Source organism: Mauremys reevesii, linkage group 24, assembly GCF_016161935.1.
Source record: "Mauremys reevesii isolate NIE-2019 linkage group 24, ASM1616193v1, whole genome shotgun sequence".
NCBI classification, from domain to species: domain Eukaryota; kingdom Metazoa; phylum Chordata; order Testudines; family Geoemydidae; genus Mauremys; species Mauremys reevesii.
The window spans coordinates 13,831,296-13,844,994 of NC_052646.1; the positions used below are offsets into that span (position 1 = coordinate 13,831,296).

Below are 13,699 nucleotides of genomic sequence, written 5' to 3' on the forward strand. Positions count from 1 at the left end.
ACTGTTGACAACAAATTTAATTATTTTTAGACACAAAACATTTTTAAAAAGTTTTATAAGATTGAAATCAGAAAGTAGTGTTTTGATTTTATCAAAATAAAACACTTCAATTGACTTGCAACAATGTCTGGGACAGGAATTTCATTTCCGTTTCCTTTTGGAACAGAAGAAAATCCAAAATCTTGATATTTCCCATGAAATGGTAAATCTGGTTTCAGCTCAGTTCCAGTAGCCCATCTGTTCACTCTGTCGGTGGAAGGGATGGTGAATGACCTGAGCATAGGGTTGTGAATGGCTGGGTTTCTTGGGCATAGGGATCAACGCTGACTCTGAGCACCACCTATTGAGTTCCCTACTCCGCTCCTTGCAGTACAACGCCCCCTAGTGTCACCCTTGAGAATTGGAGTCAGCAGTGATTCCAAGGAGTGAGCATCCCCTACTGAGCCTTCCACCCCACTCCCTGAAGCACAGTGACCACTAGTGCAACACTGGGGCATTGGAGTCAGCATGGACACAAGTGGAGAGCACTTCCTAATCAGATCCGTCTCCTTTATTTGCAGAATGGCACCCCCTAGCTCCACACTGTGCCATTAAGGTCAGCGCTAACTCAAGGGAGAGTACTCTTACCTAGCACTCCCTGCAGACCTAAGTGTTCTTTATACCCAAGCGCTGACCCTGATTGACTCATGGCCTGTGAGATTTGGCTGCAGACATATATGGCCTTTTGGTTCCTGAATGCAGAAGTTAATTCCAGCGTCCTTTTCCTTTTGGCTGTTTCATGCAGGGTGGATAACGCACTGCGTGTAAGAATTTGTCTGTAGATCTCACTGCATCTAGGCAGGTTGTTTCATTTATTTCCTGTATTTTTAAATCTCCCCTTTCCAACCCTGTCCCAGCCCTGCCCTGCCCTGAGAACAGCCACTATGAGGCCTGTGGGAACGCCTGCCCAGCCAGCTGCTCTGACCGAACTGCCCCCTCCTCCTGCCAGGAGCCCTGTGTGGAGACCTGCCAGTGTAATGACGGTTACGTCCTCAGCACTGACAAATGCATCCCCCTGGCGAGCTGCGGCTGTGACTACAACGGCCGCTACTACAAACCCAATGAGGAGTTCTGGGACGATGAGAACTGCCAGTCTCGGTGCAGGTGTGACCCCAGCGTGGGCACAGTGGTTTGCAGGAAGACCAGTTGCAAGGCCAAAGAAAGATGCTCCGTGGTCAATGGGATCCGTGGCTGCCATGCGATCAGCTACTCCACCTGCATAGGTACTGGAGACCCTCACTACACCACCTTTGATGGGAAAAAGTATGATTTTGTGGGCACCTGCATCTACCAGTTTGCGGCTCTCTGCTCCGAGGACCCCACACTCACCCCGTTCAATGTCAAAGTGGAGAACAACAACGGAGGCAGCAAGGCAATGTCCTTCACCAAAACAGTGACCTTAGAGGTCTACAACATGACCATCAGCTTGAGCCAGGAGCATCCACGCAAGATCCAGGTAGGGATGCAGGATCACTGGGGAACACAGGAAGTCATTTCAGTGATCTCTTGTCTGGGCTCTTTGTTGTCTTCTTAGCTCTGGGAGAGAGTGGGGTCTAGTGGTTGGAGCAGGGGGGTGGGAACCAGGACTCCTGGATTCCATCCTTGGCTCTGTAAGGGAAGTGGGGTCTAGTGGTTGGAGCAGGGCGGGCTGGGAGCCAGGATTCCTAGGTTCTATCACAGCTGTGGGGGCTAGTGGGTTTGAGCAGACGGTGCTAAGAACTAAAGCTCCAGCATTCTACTCCGGGGAAGTGGTTTGTGCTGGGATTCAGACATTTAGGATTATTCCTCTCTCTGCCCCTGACCGTCTTAATAACCTAGGGCAAGTCGCTTCCTACCTTTGTACCTCTATGAGCAGGTCTACATTTAAAACACTGCACCGATGCAGCTGCACCGCTGTAGCGCTTCGTGAAGACGCTACTACACTGATGGGAAAGCTTCTCCTGTCGGCGTAGTTATTCCAGCTCCCCAAGAGGCAGTGGCTATGTTGACATGAGAAGTCCTCCCATTGACATAACATTGTCTACACCCCGCGGGGTTAGGTCAGTGTAACTGCGTTGTTCAGGGGGTGGATTTTTCACACACCGGAGTAACGTAGTTATACCAATGTAAGATTACAGGGTAGACCTGGCCTATTTCCCCAACTCTCAAGAGGGTAATAAGATCTTTTCATGTCACAAGGCAATTGTGAGTAGAGCTATGCAAATAACTGGTTCTTTGATACACTGCCAGTTCTGAAAATATTGACAAAAATTCTGTTCCACCTGAAAGGAAACTTTTTGTTTTGTTTCTGGGCAATAAAAAGCCAAGGAAATGATTGGCTAGGTTCATGCAGTCACCAGCGGTGCTAATGACTCCCTTTAGGCCAGTGGGTGAGCACTCACCTGGGATGTGGAAGACCTGGATTCCATTCCTCCTTCTGTCTGATGTGGAGAAGGAATTTGAATATGCTGTAGAGTTCCCTAGCTACTGGACTATGGGATATTCTGGGGCAGGGCTATGCTTAAAATTTAGATCAATTTAAGCTATATCTTACAGGGGTGTGAAAAATCCCCCCCCCCCCAGCACTGTAGTTAAGCCAATCTAACCCCTGGTGTAGACACAGCTAGGTTGAGAGAAGAATTCTTCCATCAACGTAGCTATCACTGCTCAGGGAGCTGGATTACCTACCTCCATTGGAAAAACCCCTTCCATCAACATAGGACATGTCTGGACCTTGACACATCAGCAGCACATAGCGCCCATAGTGTAGATATGCCCTCAGCCTCTCCTCTTGAAGCTGTTCCACTTTATATAAAATACATGACTAGTCCCTGGCCCAGAGAGCAAGAATAAGAATGATTCTATACCCGGCTGTTAAGCACTCAGCTGGGGCAGGGGGAGACCCACATTCAAATTCCTGCTCCATTGACTAGTTAGTTATACAAAGTAGAACAGCTTCAACAGTAGGTGCTAACTGTGAGACCAAAGTTCAATCCTGCTCCGTATCAGGCAGTGGTAGGAATTGAACCCAGGTCTGCCACATCCCGAGTGAGTGTTCTAATAACTGGGCTAAAGGTTATAAAGGAAACTGCTCCTGCATATGGCCCCTTGTGCATCCGGCCTGAATTTTTTTCCCCACCACAACTGTCCCTCCAATTTTTATCAAATATAGAAATCGTTTCTGGTCAACGAAAACTGAATTTATGAGCAAGTACATTATTTGTGTGAGATTTTCCACCCAGCTCTAGTCTTTAATGCTTCAACTGCGTAGCACTCCTTGGATAGAAGGAGCTTTAGAAAAGGAAAGGGCTATAGTAGGGGGCAATGGGATGAAATATTAATGCACTGGGTTACCCTCCACCCAGTTCAGAAATATACATTCTGGAGCCAGACCATCCATGGCTGCTCCGTGGAAATGGAATTATTTCATCTTGAATGCACTGAGTGAAATCCTTGACAATCTCTACTGTATGTTTTCCAGGTCAATGGTGTCTTTGTGGCCCTGCCCTTCTCCCATCAGCACAAGTTCAAGGCCTACATCAGTGGAGTCCATGGCTTTATCCAGACTGATTTCGACCTGAGAGTGAGCTTTGACTGGTACAGGTACGCCAGGGTCATCATACCCAATACGTACGCCAACGCAGTCTGCGGACTCTGTGGCAATGCCAATCAGGACCCCAGCGACGATCTGACCATGAAGAATGGAACTCAGACATCTGATGAGATTCAGTTCGCCGACAGCTGGAAGGTTGGTGACATCCCAGGGTGCTCGTCTAGCTGCACTGGGGACTGTTCATTCTGCAGCGAGGCTCAGAAACAAACCTACAAGGGAGACCAGTACTGTGGAGTCCTCACCCAACAGAACGAGACATTCAGACAGTGCCACGGGGCCATCGACCCAGCTCCCTTCTTTGATGATTGTGTCTTTGACACCTGCCAGTACAAGGGTCATCGTGACACTCTGTGCAGCGCAATCAGTGCCTATGTGACAGCCTGCCAGGCCAGGGGCATCCAGATAGGGCAGTGGAGATCGGCCTCATTCTGCAGTAAGTGTCGCCTGTGGGACCCTGCTTTAGGGACTGGCTACTTCACATGTGCACCAGCGCCCTCTGCAGGGTGGGGTCAGAATTGTTCACCCACCCAGTTCTGAGTTTTAATTTACAGTGTGCGATATCTTTGTTACAGATTCTAGACCTAGACATTTCCAACATGCAATTCAAATTTTTGTCCCTGAAATATTTTTTTCATTCGGTGTCATGTTACTTAATGTCTAGATTGTAAACTTTCTCTTAGAGCTCATCTTTTCTGTTCCTGGTGTTTTCATGGCTTGTCTACATTTACAGAGCTGCAGCTTCACAGATGCAGCTGTGCCGCTGTAGCACTTAGTGAAGACACAGCCTGTGCCAACAGGAGAGCTTCTCCCATTGGCGTAGTTAATCCACCTCCTTGATAGATGGACAAGCCCTCCTGTCGCCATAGCACTGTCCACACCAGGAGTTTGGTCAGTATAACTGTGTGGGTGTGGATTTTCCACATCCCTGAGTGATGTACTTATACTGACATAAGTCTTTAGTGTAGACCAAGCCTTACACTTTGCCTTTCCAGAGTAAATTGAATTAATACTTTGGCATTTAGAGAAGTAGAAACATTTTATAACATTCATTAAGTCTTGTAAGTCACTGTGAGATAGGTAAGTATTGTTTTCCCCATTTGATTGGCTGGGAAAATTAGGAAAAGAGCTGGCAAATTATTTGGCCAAAGGTGTCCTCCATAAATAGGTGGCAGAGCTAGGAAAAGAACCCAGGAGTTCTGAGCCCTCCTGCTTGCAACATAATGCATGAATGCAGATTCCCACTATTCTAGTCAAGAGGTGACCCCTTATCCAACAGATGGGAATAGAACCCAAGAGTCCTGATGGCCACTCCCCTAATTTAATCACTAGACTATACTTTTCCCAGGGATGAAACTAGGACCAGGAGTCCTGATTCCCAGACCCCTGCTCTAACCATATCCTAAAGGATGTGAAAAGAAAGAGACTTTCAACAACATTGACCAAGATGACCTGTTAGTTCAACCACATTTCTCCGCTCACAGAAATTCAAATTCTCTCTGATCTTTTTCTTCAGGACCCACCTGCCCCCTTAACTCTCACTACGAACTCTGTGGAATCAGCTGCCCTTCCAACTGCAACAACCTGTGGGCTCTAGATCGGTGTGAGAAACCCTGTGCTGAAGGGTGTTTCTGTGATGCTGGATTCACCCTGAGTGGTGACAAGTGCATCCCCGTCGCGCAGTGTGGTTGTGTGCACCAGGCCATGTATTACAAGAAGGGAGAGGAGTTCTACCCCAGCGCCTCCTGCCAGAAACGCTGCCTGTGCAAAGACAATGGGATCGTTGAGTGCCAGGAGGCCTCCTGTGGAGCCAATGAGGAGTGCAGGGTGAAGAACGGAGTCCTGGGCTGCCATGCCAAAGGATATGGAACATGCGTCGCATCCAGCGGACCTCACTACATCTCCTTTGACGGACGGGCCTTTGACTTCCAGGGCTCCTGCACTTACACCTTAGCCAAGGTGTGCAGCAGAGACTCTGGACTGGGAAACTTCTCCGTGGTGGTGGAGAATGAGAGCCCTGGCAGTGGCCACATGGCTGTGACAAGGACGGTGGTGGTGTCCCTGCATGATTACACCATCACCATAGAGAAGGGGAGGAAGTGGACGGTTGTGGTAAGTCCCTGTTTGCGATTAGTCTTACATAGCACTAATGGTGTGTGTGTGTGTGTGTGTGTGTGTGTGTGTGTGTGTGTGTGTGTGTGTGTGTGTAAAACCAGGACACCACTGCTGAGTCCCCACTAGTGACGGGTGAATTTCTCTCTCATTGGCACAGGTGGGTGGTGAGCTCTACACCCTACCACTGACTATGGACGATGGGAAACTTTGGATCAACCAAGAGGGGAACAACATCATTGTCCAATCAGCCTCTGGCCTTGAAGTCTTTTACGACACTGCCTCTAACCTCCTACTGTCCATCCCCAGCACTTATAAGGGACATGTGTGCGGCTTGTGTGGCAACTTTAACGATGACAAGAATGATGATTTCCTGCTGCCCGATGTGAAGAGTACCCAGAGTGTGGATCAATTTGTCGCCTTCTGGAAGGTGCCTATTGAGGATGCCATATGCTCTGATGGCTGTGGTGAGAAGTGCCCCATCTGTGATGCAGCCCAGACAGCGCCGTACCAGACTGAGAGCTCCTGTGGGCTGATCACAGCCAACTTGGGTCCCTTTAGAGACTGTCACTCAATAGTCAGTCCTGTTCAGTACTTCAACCACTGTCTCTATGACATGTGTGCCACCAACGGAAGGGGAGAGACCCTCTGCCAGAGCCTGCAGGCCTATGTGGCCACGTGCCAGGCAGCTGGGGTCAAGATCGAGACCTGGAGAACGGCCTCCTTCTGCCGTAAGTCAATAGGACAATCTACAATCTGTACTTCATTAACCCATAGCTGCTGTGGTTCTTGTGCTATCCAACCTCCACAATGCCTCTCAGACTTCTGGGCTAAGTAGGAGCTTCTGTTTATTTAGGTGGGAGACCTCAGCTTAACTTGGCTTTCTGTCTGTGATGGTTGTAATTTACTTCTGTCCCTCCAGCCCTTGCCTGCCCAGCTAACAGCCACTACGAGCTGTGTACCAGATCCTGCGATTTCACCTGTGCCAGCTTGTTTGCCCCTGCCCAGTGCACCGGGAAGTGCTTTGAAGGCTGCTGGTGTGATCCAGAATACGTGTCCGATGGGGAGGCATGCGTCTCCATGGACAGGTGTGGCTGTGTGCACAATGGACGCTACATCAAGGTGGGTGCTGGGTTATTGGTCCGTCTGTTCTCCCAGATTCTGCCATTCTCCTCTGGCAATGGGATTCCCAATGAGGGTTAGAGTGACTATATAGTGGCATGTCCTGTATCCTACTATGAGGCTATACCTAAAACCTAGAACCAAATCTTGCCCTCAGGGTCACCCATGTGACTTCCACTGCAGTCAATGGCAGCTGTGCATATAAAATGTGGGGCCCACCATTTCTATTACAGGGATCATAGAATCATAGAAGATCAGGGTTGGATGAGACCTCAAGAGGTCATCTAGTCCAACCCCTTGCTCAAAGCAGGACTAACACCAACTAAATCATCCCAGCCAGGGCTTTGTCAAGCCAGGCCTTAAAAACCTCTAAGGATGGAGATTCTACAACCTCCCTAGGTAACCCATTCCAGTGCTTCACCACCCTCCTAGTGAAATAGTTTTTTCCTAATATCCAACGTAGACCTCCCGCACTGCAACTTGAGACCATTGCTTCTTGTTCTGCCATCTGCCACCACTGAGAACAGTGATGGTCTTCTATATTCCAGGACAGGGCTTTGGAATAACCAAAGTAAAGGCTGCTCCCAGAAGATCTTTTCCCAGCTTTACACTGAGCTCAGAGTATCCCATGGGGGTGTCAGGTCTTTGAGAGTTTAATTGGTTCTGTGTAATTGCTCATGCAGGGCAGACTTGAGCAACGATGCTCACAGTTTATGGACCTCACTAAGCAGCCTCGGTGGCTTGATCTAAGGAACTGACCAGTAACCTGGGATGTAACGTGATTCCCAGAAAGTGCTGAGCATGGGCTCAGATCAGACAGGTATCCAGATAGCCAGGTATTGAGATGAAGCTTGTTTGCAGGAGATTGTAAAACAGAGTTGGAAGGAAATACCATGAGGGAATGAAACTGTCCAGCACGTTGGAGACTGGGCAAGTGTAAAGTAGGGAAACGGGTCTTTCCCCTCCAGGGGGTTTAACTCTGATCCAGACCCAGGCTAGGAGGACTGGCTGGCTTAGGGGGACAGGGGATGGGACACAGGGCCTCGCTTTTCTAGGGGTGCCAGCTCTGAGCCAGCCCCAGGTCAGAGGGACTGCCTGCTTAGTGGGTTGGGGAAATGGGACACAGGGCCTTTCTTCTTCTAGGGGCATCTGACTCTGATCCAGCCCAGGGTGGGGGGATTGGTTGGCTTAGGTGGATGGGGAATGAGAGATGGGGCCTGTCCCCTCCAGGGGACCAGTTCTGATCCAGCCTTAGTTCAGGTGGGCAGCGAGTGAAATATGAGGCTCTTCCCCTCCAGTCTGGCTCCTGGGAAACAAGAGCATCGACTGTGTGTAAAGAAAAGTGTTGGTGGGACTAAGCCTAATTTCTGGTTGGCAAATCTGCCTTTCACATGAAAATTAGCACTGCAGCCGCCCCCCTTGTTGTCAGCCCTTGGGCAGGGGATGTTGCTAGGTGTTGGGGCTTGGTGTTATTAGACCTCAGTGTGGAGACCGGTCAATCCCACACCTTGCTTTCTTTATCTCTGCTGTATCCACCTGCTCTTTCTCTCTGTGATCAGCCTTGCTGAGCTATTGCTTCTGGAAGTTCTTTGACATCTTCTCTCCGTTGATCCTCTCACGGCGGGGCTTTCCCATAGCTCTATATATTGCTGCTTCCAGTCCCTCCTGCGGAGGTGTGATTCCTTTTGCATTCACTTAACAAAGTTGTTTGTCTGGGTATTTCCCTGAAGGCCGGGGAGAGCTTTGTCTCCAGCAACTGTTCCAAGAAATGCACCTGCCACGCTTCGGGCGAGGTCATCTGTGAAGAAACAAACTGTTCCGAAGAGGAGAAATGCATGCTCAGGAATGGGGTGCGCAGCTGCGTGAAGCAGGTGGGCCGGTGCACGCTGGCCCGAGGAATATGGTTCAACTCCTTTGATGGTGTCGAGAGGGAAGTCCTCCTTGATGGGCCCTACGAGGTGTCTTCCCTCTGCGAAAGGGGCGACCTCCCCTGGTTCCAGATGGTGGTCAGTGTATTCAGAGAAGGTGGCGTGGCCGTTCCTGATGGCATCTCCGTTTTCTTCGAGGAGGGTCTGATCCATGTCAATAAGAAAAAGGAGATTTGGGTAAGAGGAGGCTGGGTTAGCACACCCTAAACCAAGGGGGAGGGGTGAGTCACTGTTAAGATCCCTGCTTTATTGAAGGGAAGTGATCTGCCCAAAGTCATATGGTGAGTCAGTGACTGAGTTAGGAATAGAGTGCATGATTCCTGTTAGGACCCTGCTCTAACCTCTAGACCCAGGGATAGAACCCAAGAGTCCTGGCTTCCAGCTCACTCCTATTAGACCCTACTTCTCTCTCAGAGCCACAGATCAAGCCAAACTCCCAGCCCCCCAGTCAAACCCACTAGACCCTATTCCCTTTCAAGAGCAAGAACCCAGGAGTCCTGGCTCCCAGCTCACTCCTCCTGTAATCCACTAGACCCCACTCCTCTCCCAGTGGTGGGACTAAAACCCATGCATTCTGAATTTTAGCCTACTCATCTAGCCAGTGAATTAAGCACCACACAGAGATGGGAGACCCTAACCTCCTCCTCTAATGGTGAGTTTGCACTGCCACTAATAGCAAGGCTGTTCCCGACATGCCAGCAGTCTCACCTGCAGTAGCTGTAGGAAGCTGTGGTGAGCAAAAGACCTTCACCAGGATATTTAACCACACGACCACTGGGATGAATGTTAACAGAATGTTGACACTCACCTTTGTAAATCGTGTGAGATCTGTGGATCAGGACGATGATGATTTGAGTAGATCTAGTCCTGGTCTCAGCCAGAAACAAGGATGAAAAATGCATATCTGTGTTATGGGCAGGATTTTTGACAAATCGTTTTTTGGACAAAAGATGCCTGTTCATTGAACCCAAAACTTTTTGTGAAACAAGCTTGGGTTTGACAAAGCTCCTAAGTGGGAAAAAACTCTGAAAAAGGAGTTTCCAGATGCTTAAAATGAAACATTTCAATGGTTTTCCATTTCAGAATAACTTTGTATTTCAAATTTTAAACGAATTATTCTAAAAACAAAGTTAAAAGGAAAAAGTCAAAATAGAAATGACACAACTTTACTGAAACAAAACATTTCGATTGACCCGAAACAAACAAACAAAAATTAAGGTTTTTGATTCGTGAAAATATTGAAGACTTTCCATACTGATTCAGGATGAGGAAAAATTTCAAACTCTCAAAAACTTGTGGCAATACTGGAAAACCATTCCACCCCCCTCCAGCTCTAATCTGTGTATTTACAGACTTTAAAACAAACCTGCTTTGAGTTTGGTTCTAATGACTGAAGAAATATGTTCCGAGGGAGCTTTATATTCTCTGTACCAGTTATTATTATTATTTCTGTTAAAGTAGGGGGGTGAGAAACTGGAAATCAGGACACCCAAGTATGGCAGCATAACGGGGCCCCAACTGTGATCAGGGCCCCATTGTGCTGGGCACTGCCCAGACACAGAAAGAGACAGCCCCTGCCCCCCTGAGATCAGGGCCCCATTGTGCCGGGCACTGCCCAGACACAGCGAGAGACAGTCCCTGCTCCCCTGAGCTCAGCGTCTCTATCACACAGAGCATACAACTAAATAGACACAAAGGGAGATAAAGGATACATGGACCAACACCACACAGGAAGTCAGTAAGAGAGCCATGCACAGAACCCAGGTTTCCTGAGAACCAGTCGAATAGTTGTTCTGGGCTGGGTCTCTCTGCCTCAGTTGAGTGATGGCCCCAATTTACTGCCCTTCACAGTCAATATGATTAGATCTGACCCACATTTCTTCTTACTGAAAATGAAGCATTCGGCTGTAAGCTCGTTGGGGTGGAGACTGTACTTTTGGTCTGTGTTTGACAGCCCTTGGCACAAAGAGGTCCTGAACCACCCCTGGGATTCCAGGTGCTGTTGCAATAGAAACAATGCCACTAATTACGGAAACGTGAGCTAACGAAGACCATGTTAGGGTCAGAAAAAAGGAGAGACGACTCCCTTAGTCACACCATGCAATGAGGAGAAGGAGAATGGGAAAGAGATAGGCTCATCTCCCAGAGTGGAGGGGCAGACCCTGCTCCCAGTTACATCAGTCTCAATCCAGAGTTACTCCCCTGACTGCAATGGATTTACTCAGGTTTTACACTTGTTTGAGAGCAAAATCTGACCCAGCGATTCCAGACGCCATTGCCTTGTCCTGGGGTCCATAGCCTAGCTCTGTCTCACTCCCTCCCATGGCGCCCAGCTTTTCTCTGACCTCCTTGTCTGTTCCTTCCAGGTGAGAGGGCACCAAAAGCAGCTCCCAGTGAATGTATCCGAAACCTTGTCTGTAAGTGAGTCTCAGGGCACCATCATGATTGTCCAGGGCTCTAGAATAAAGATTCTGTTCAGCCTGAGCGGGGAGGTGACGGTGACAGTCAGCGAGAGCCTGGCTAACAAGCTGTGTGCACCTTGCGGGAACTTCAATGGCGACATCTCCGACGACCTGCGGCTGCGCAGCGGGCAGGTTGTGGGGAACATCACGGACGTCTTTGAAGCTTGGAGGGCACGAAAACTCTCAAGAGGGTAAGTGGCTCTTCAGAGGGCTGCTTATAGACAGCCTGGCTATTCACTCTCCACAGGTGTGATCATGTGGTTGGCTTGGTTCATAGATTCCATACATTCCAAGGCCAAGAGGGGCCATTGTGATCATCTAGTCCTGCCACCTGTGTAACACAGGCCAGAGACCTGCCTTGAAAGAATCCCTGTTAGAGCAGATCTTTTAGAAAAGCATCCAGGCTTGATTACAGAATGTTCAGTGCTGGAGGATCCACTAATGATTTTTGGATGAAAAAAGTCAAAAATGTTCAAGGAAAGCTGATGCTCTCCTTGAAAATGATCGTTTAAAGTGAAAACCTTGTTGGTTGTCTGTTGGCACGACAGCTTTGACGGCAAAATTTCAACCAGCCCTACAAAATTGCAGTTCCTCCCGTTGGCCCTGTAGATCCAATGCGGCCCTGAAAGAGTGAGATGGTCCTGTTCTTGTTCCAACCACTCGTGCCTGTGCAACCCCCCTGTATCCAATAGGGTTGAACTGGTTCCCCGACGGTGAAGCCAGCCTTGATGAACCTGTACTGCTGGTGTAACCCACACACCTCCTGGGTGTGGTGCTCTGTCCCATCTAGTGGCACCAGGACCACTTAGAGAGAGATTAATGAGTCTGCTCTACAGCCTTAGCTAAGGGCCATGTGGCTTTTAGCTAATGCAGTAGAAGCTCATGCACTAAACTCCAGAGATCCCAGGTTTGATCCAGCCCACTGAGGACAGGCGTCTGTTGGTGTCATGCTGGCATTGGTGCCCAAGAAGGAAAGACCCCAGATTGACTCTTAGGGTATGTCTACACTGCAATCAGGTGTTACTGCAGCTCATTTACGTGTACCTGAGCTGGCTTGGGTCGACTTAGCTTGCTAAAAATGGCAGTGACTGTAAAAACAGCCTGGACTAACTGCTCGAGCACCTATCTAGGGTCAGAGACAGGCTAGTGGTCAGACAGCTAGCCGGTGCCACCATCCTGATCAAAGCTAGCTCAGATAGCCCTACCCATGCTGCAGTCACCCCTCCCAATTGCAGTGTAGACATACCCTTGAATCCCAGAAGGAACTTTCAGAGCTGGCAACTAGGAACCCCCTGCCCCCACGCAGCACCTGTGATATGGAAACCACTGGCCATGGCTACCTGCAGTTCCACTTTTGTTGGCGTAAAGACAATGGCTCTGATTCTGTTCTGTGCCTCCTTTGCTCTGCTTCTGCTTCAGCCCCTGGCATATATTAGAGAAGCCACGGGCTGCTTTGGTTTATAACAGGGCTGCTTCATAGCCTGGATCAGCCCAGAATTGCTGCAGGGCCGCAGACTGTGAATACTACCCCTCTCGCCCCATCCCTGGCATGACCCATACACTGGGGCTTTTGAGGTGGACAGCACACGTCTGCCCCTGCCAGCCCTACACTGCTCCTTCCCTGGGGCAATTCTTCTTGTGTCACCTTTATGGCCCCAGAGCAAGGTGCGGGGCTGGGGCAGATGCTCTCAGTCATTGTAAGGACTCTGGGGTTCTCGATGACCCTGGATTTCATTCCTGTTTGCTGGAGGGAGCCTCATCAAATATTTTGAGGCAGTTGGATGCAAAGTGCTGTCAATCTCGATCCACTCTGTGACCCAGCAGGAGGGACTAATTTTTGTCTTTCTCTTTCTCTCCTAGTGATCTTTAAAAGCCTCCTGAGCTTCAGTGAACCCCACCCCATTTCCCTTCCCTGGACGTGGACTGGGCTGGCCGGTTACTCAGTAACAGGTCATAGCTTAGCGCACAAACGTGTTCCTTCCCGTAGGGCTCTCCCTGCAGCGTGGATGAGTTCAGTGGTGCCGGGTGCATGACGGAAAATCTCATCTGGACTTGTCAATAGAGACGTTTGCAAAGGTGTGTCTGAAGCAGCCGGCTCTGGCACGCCTCGGGAACTGACTTTCGTGTTCCACTTGGATCTAACTGTGCTACAGTCCTTTCACACCACCCTTTAAGGCCTCTTTATGCTGCCAAAGTGGAATAAAGGAGTCTCAGCATAATGCGACTCAGGCTATTTGTCTCCCTTCTCAGTGGTGTAAAGAGGGCTGGGGAATTGGGAATCTGGGCCTAGGCCTGCTGCTGATACACTGCAGGGACTATGGGCGAAGGTGCCTAACCACAATCTCCCTCTATGTCAGCACTGTGTAATAGGCGATGCCTTTCCTAACCTGCTCTTCCCCCGAGACCCACACGCGGGTCATGCCCACAAATCATCCCCATCCCCTCTG

General features: G+C 49.4%; 1 protein-coding gene across 1 annotated transcript in view; it reads left to right on the forward strand.

Annotated features, from left to right (window-relative positions):
- Positions 1–13,471, forward strand: part of LOC120390529 (IgGFc-binding protein-like) — a 197,424-nt gene extending 183,953 nt beyond the window's left edge. Inside the window, exons 57-64 of the mRNA XM_039513258.1 lie at positions 897–1,495; positions 3,500–4,064; positions 5,145–5,740; positions 5,901–6,471; positions 6,663–6,862; positions 8,593–8,967; positions 11,157–11,443; positions 13,113–13,471. Coding sequence (XP_039369192.1) covers positions 897–1,495; positions 3,500–4,064; positions 5,145–5,740; positions 5,901–6,471; positions 6,663–6,862; positions 8,593–8,967; positions 11,157–11,443; positions 13,113–13,122 — 3,203 coding nt within the window. The 3' untranslated portion in view covers positions 13,123–13,471. The remainder of the gene's footprint in view (positions 1–896; positions 1,496–3,499; positions 4,065–5,144; positions 5,741–5,900; positions 6,472–6,662; positions 6,863–8,592; positions 8,968–11,156; positions 11,444–13,112) is intronic.
- Positions 13,472–13,699: the final 228 nt, after the last annotated feature.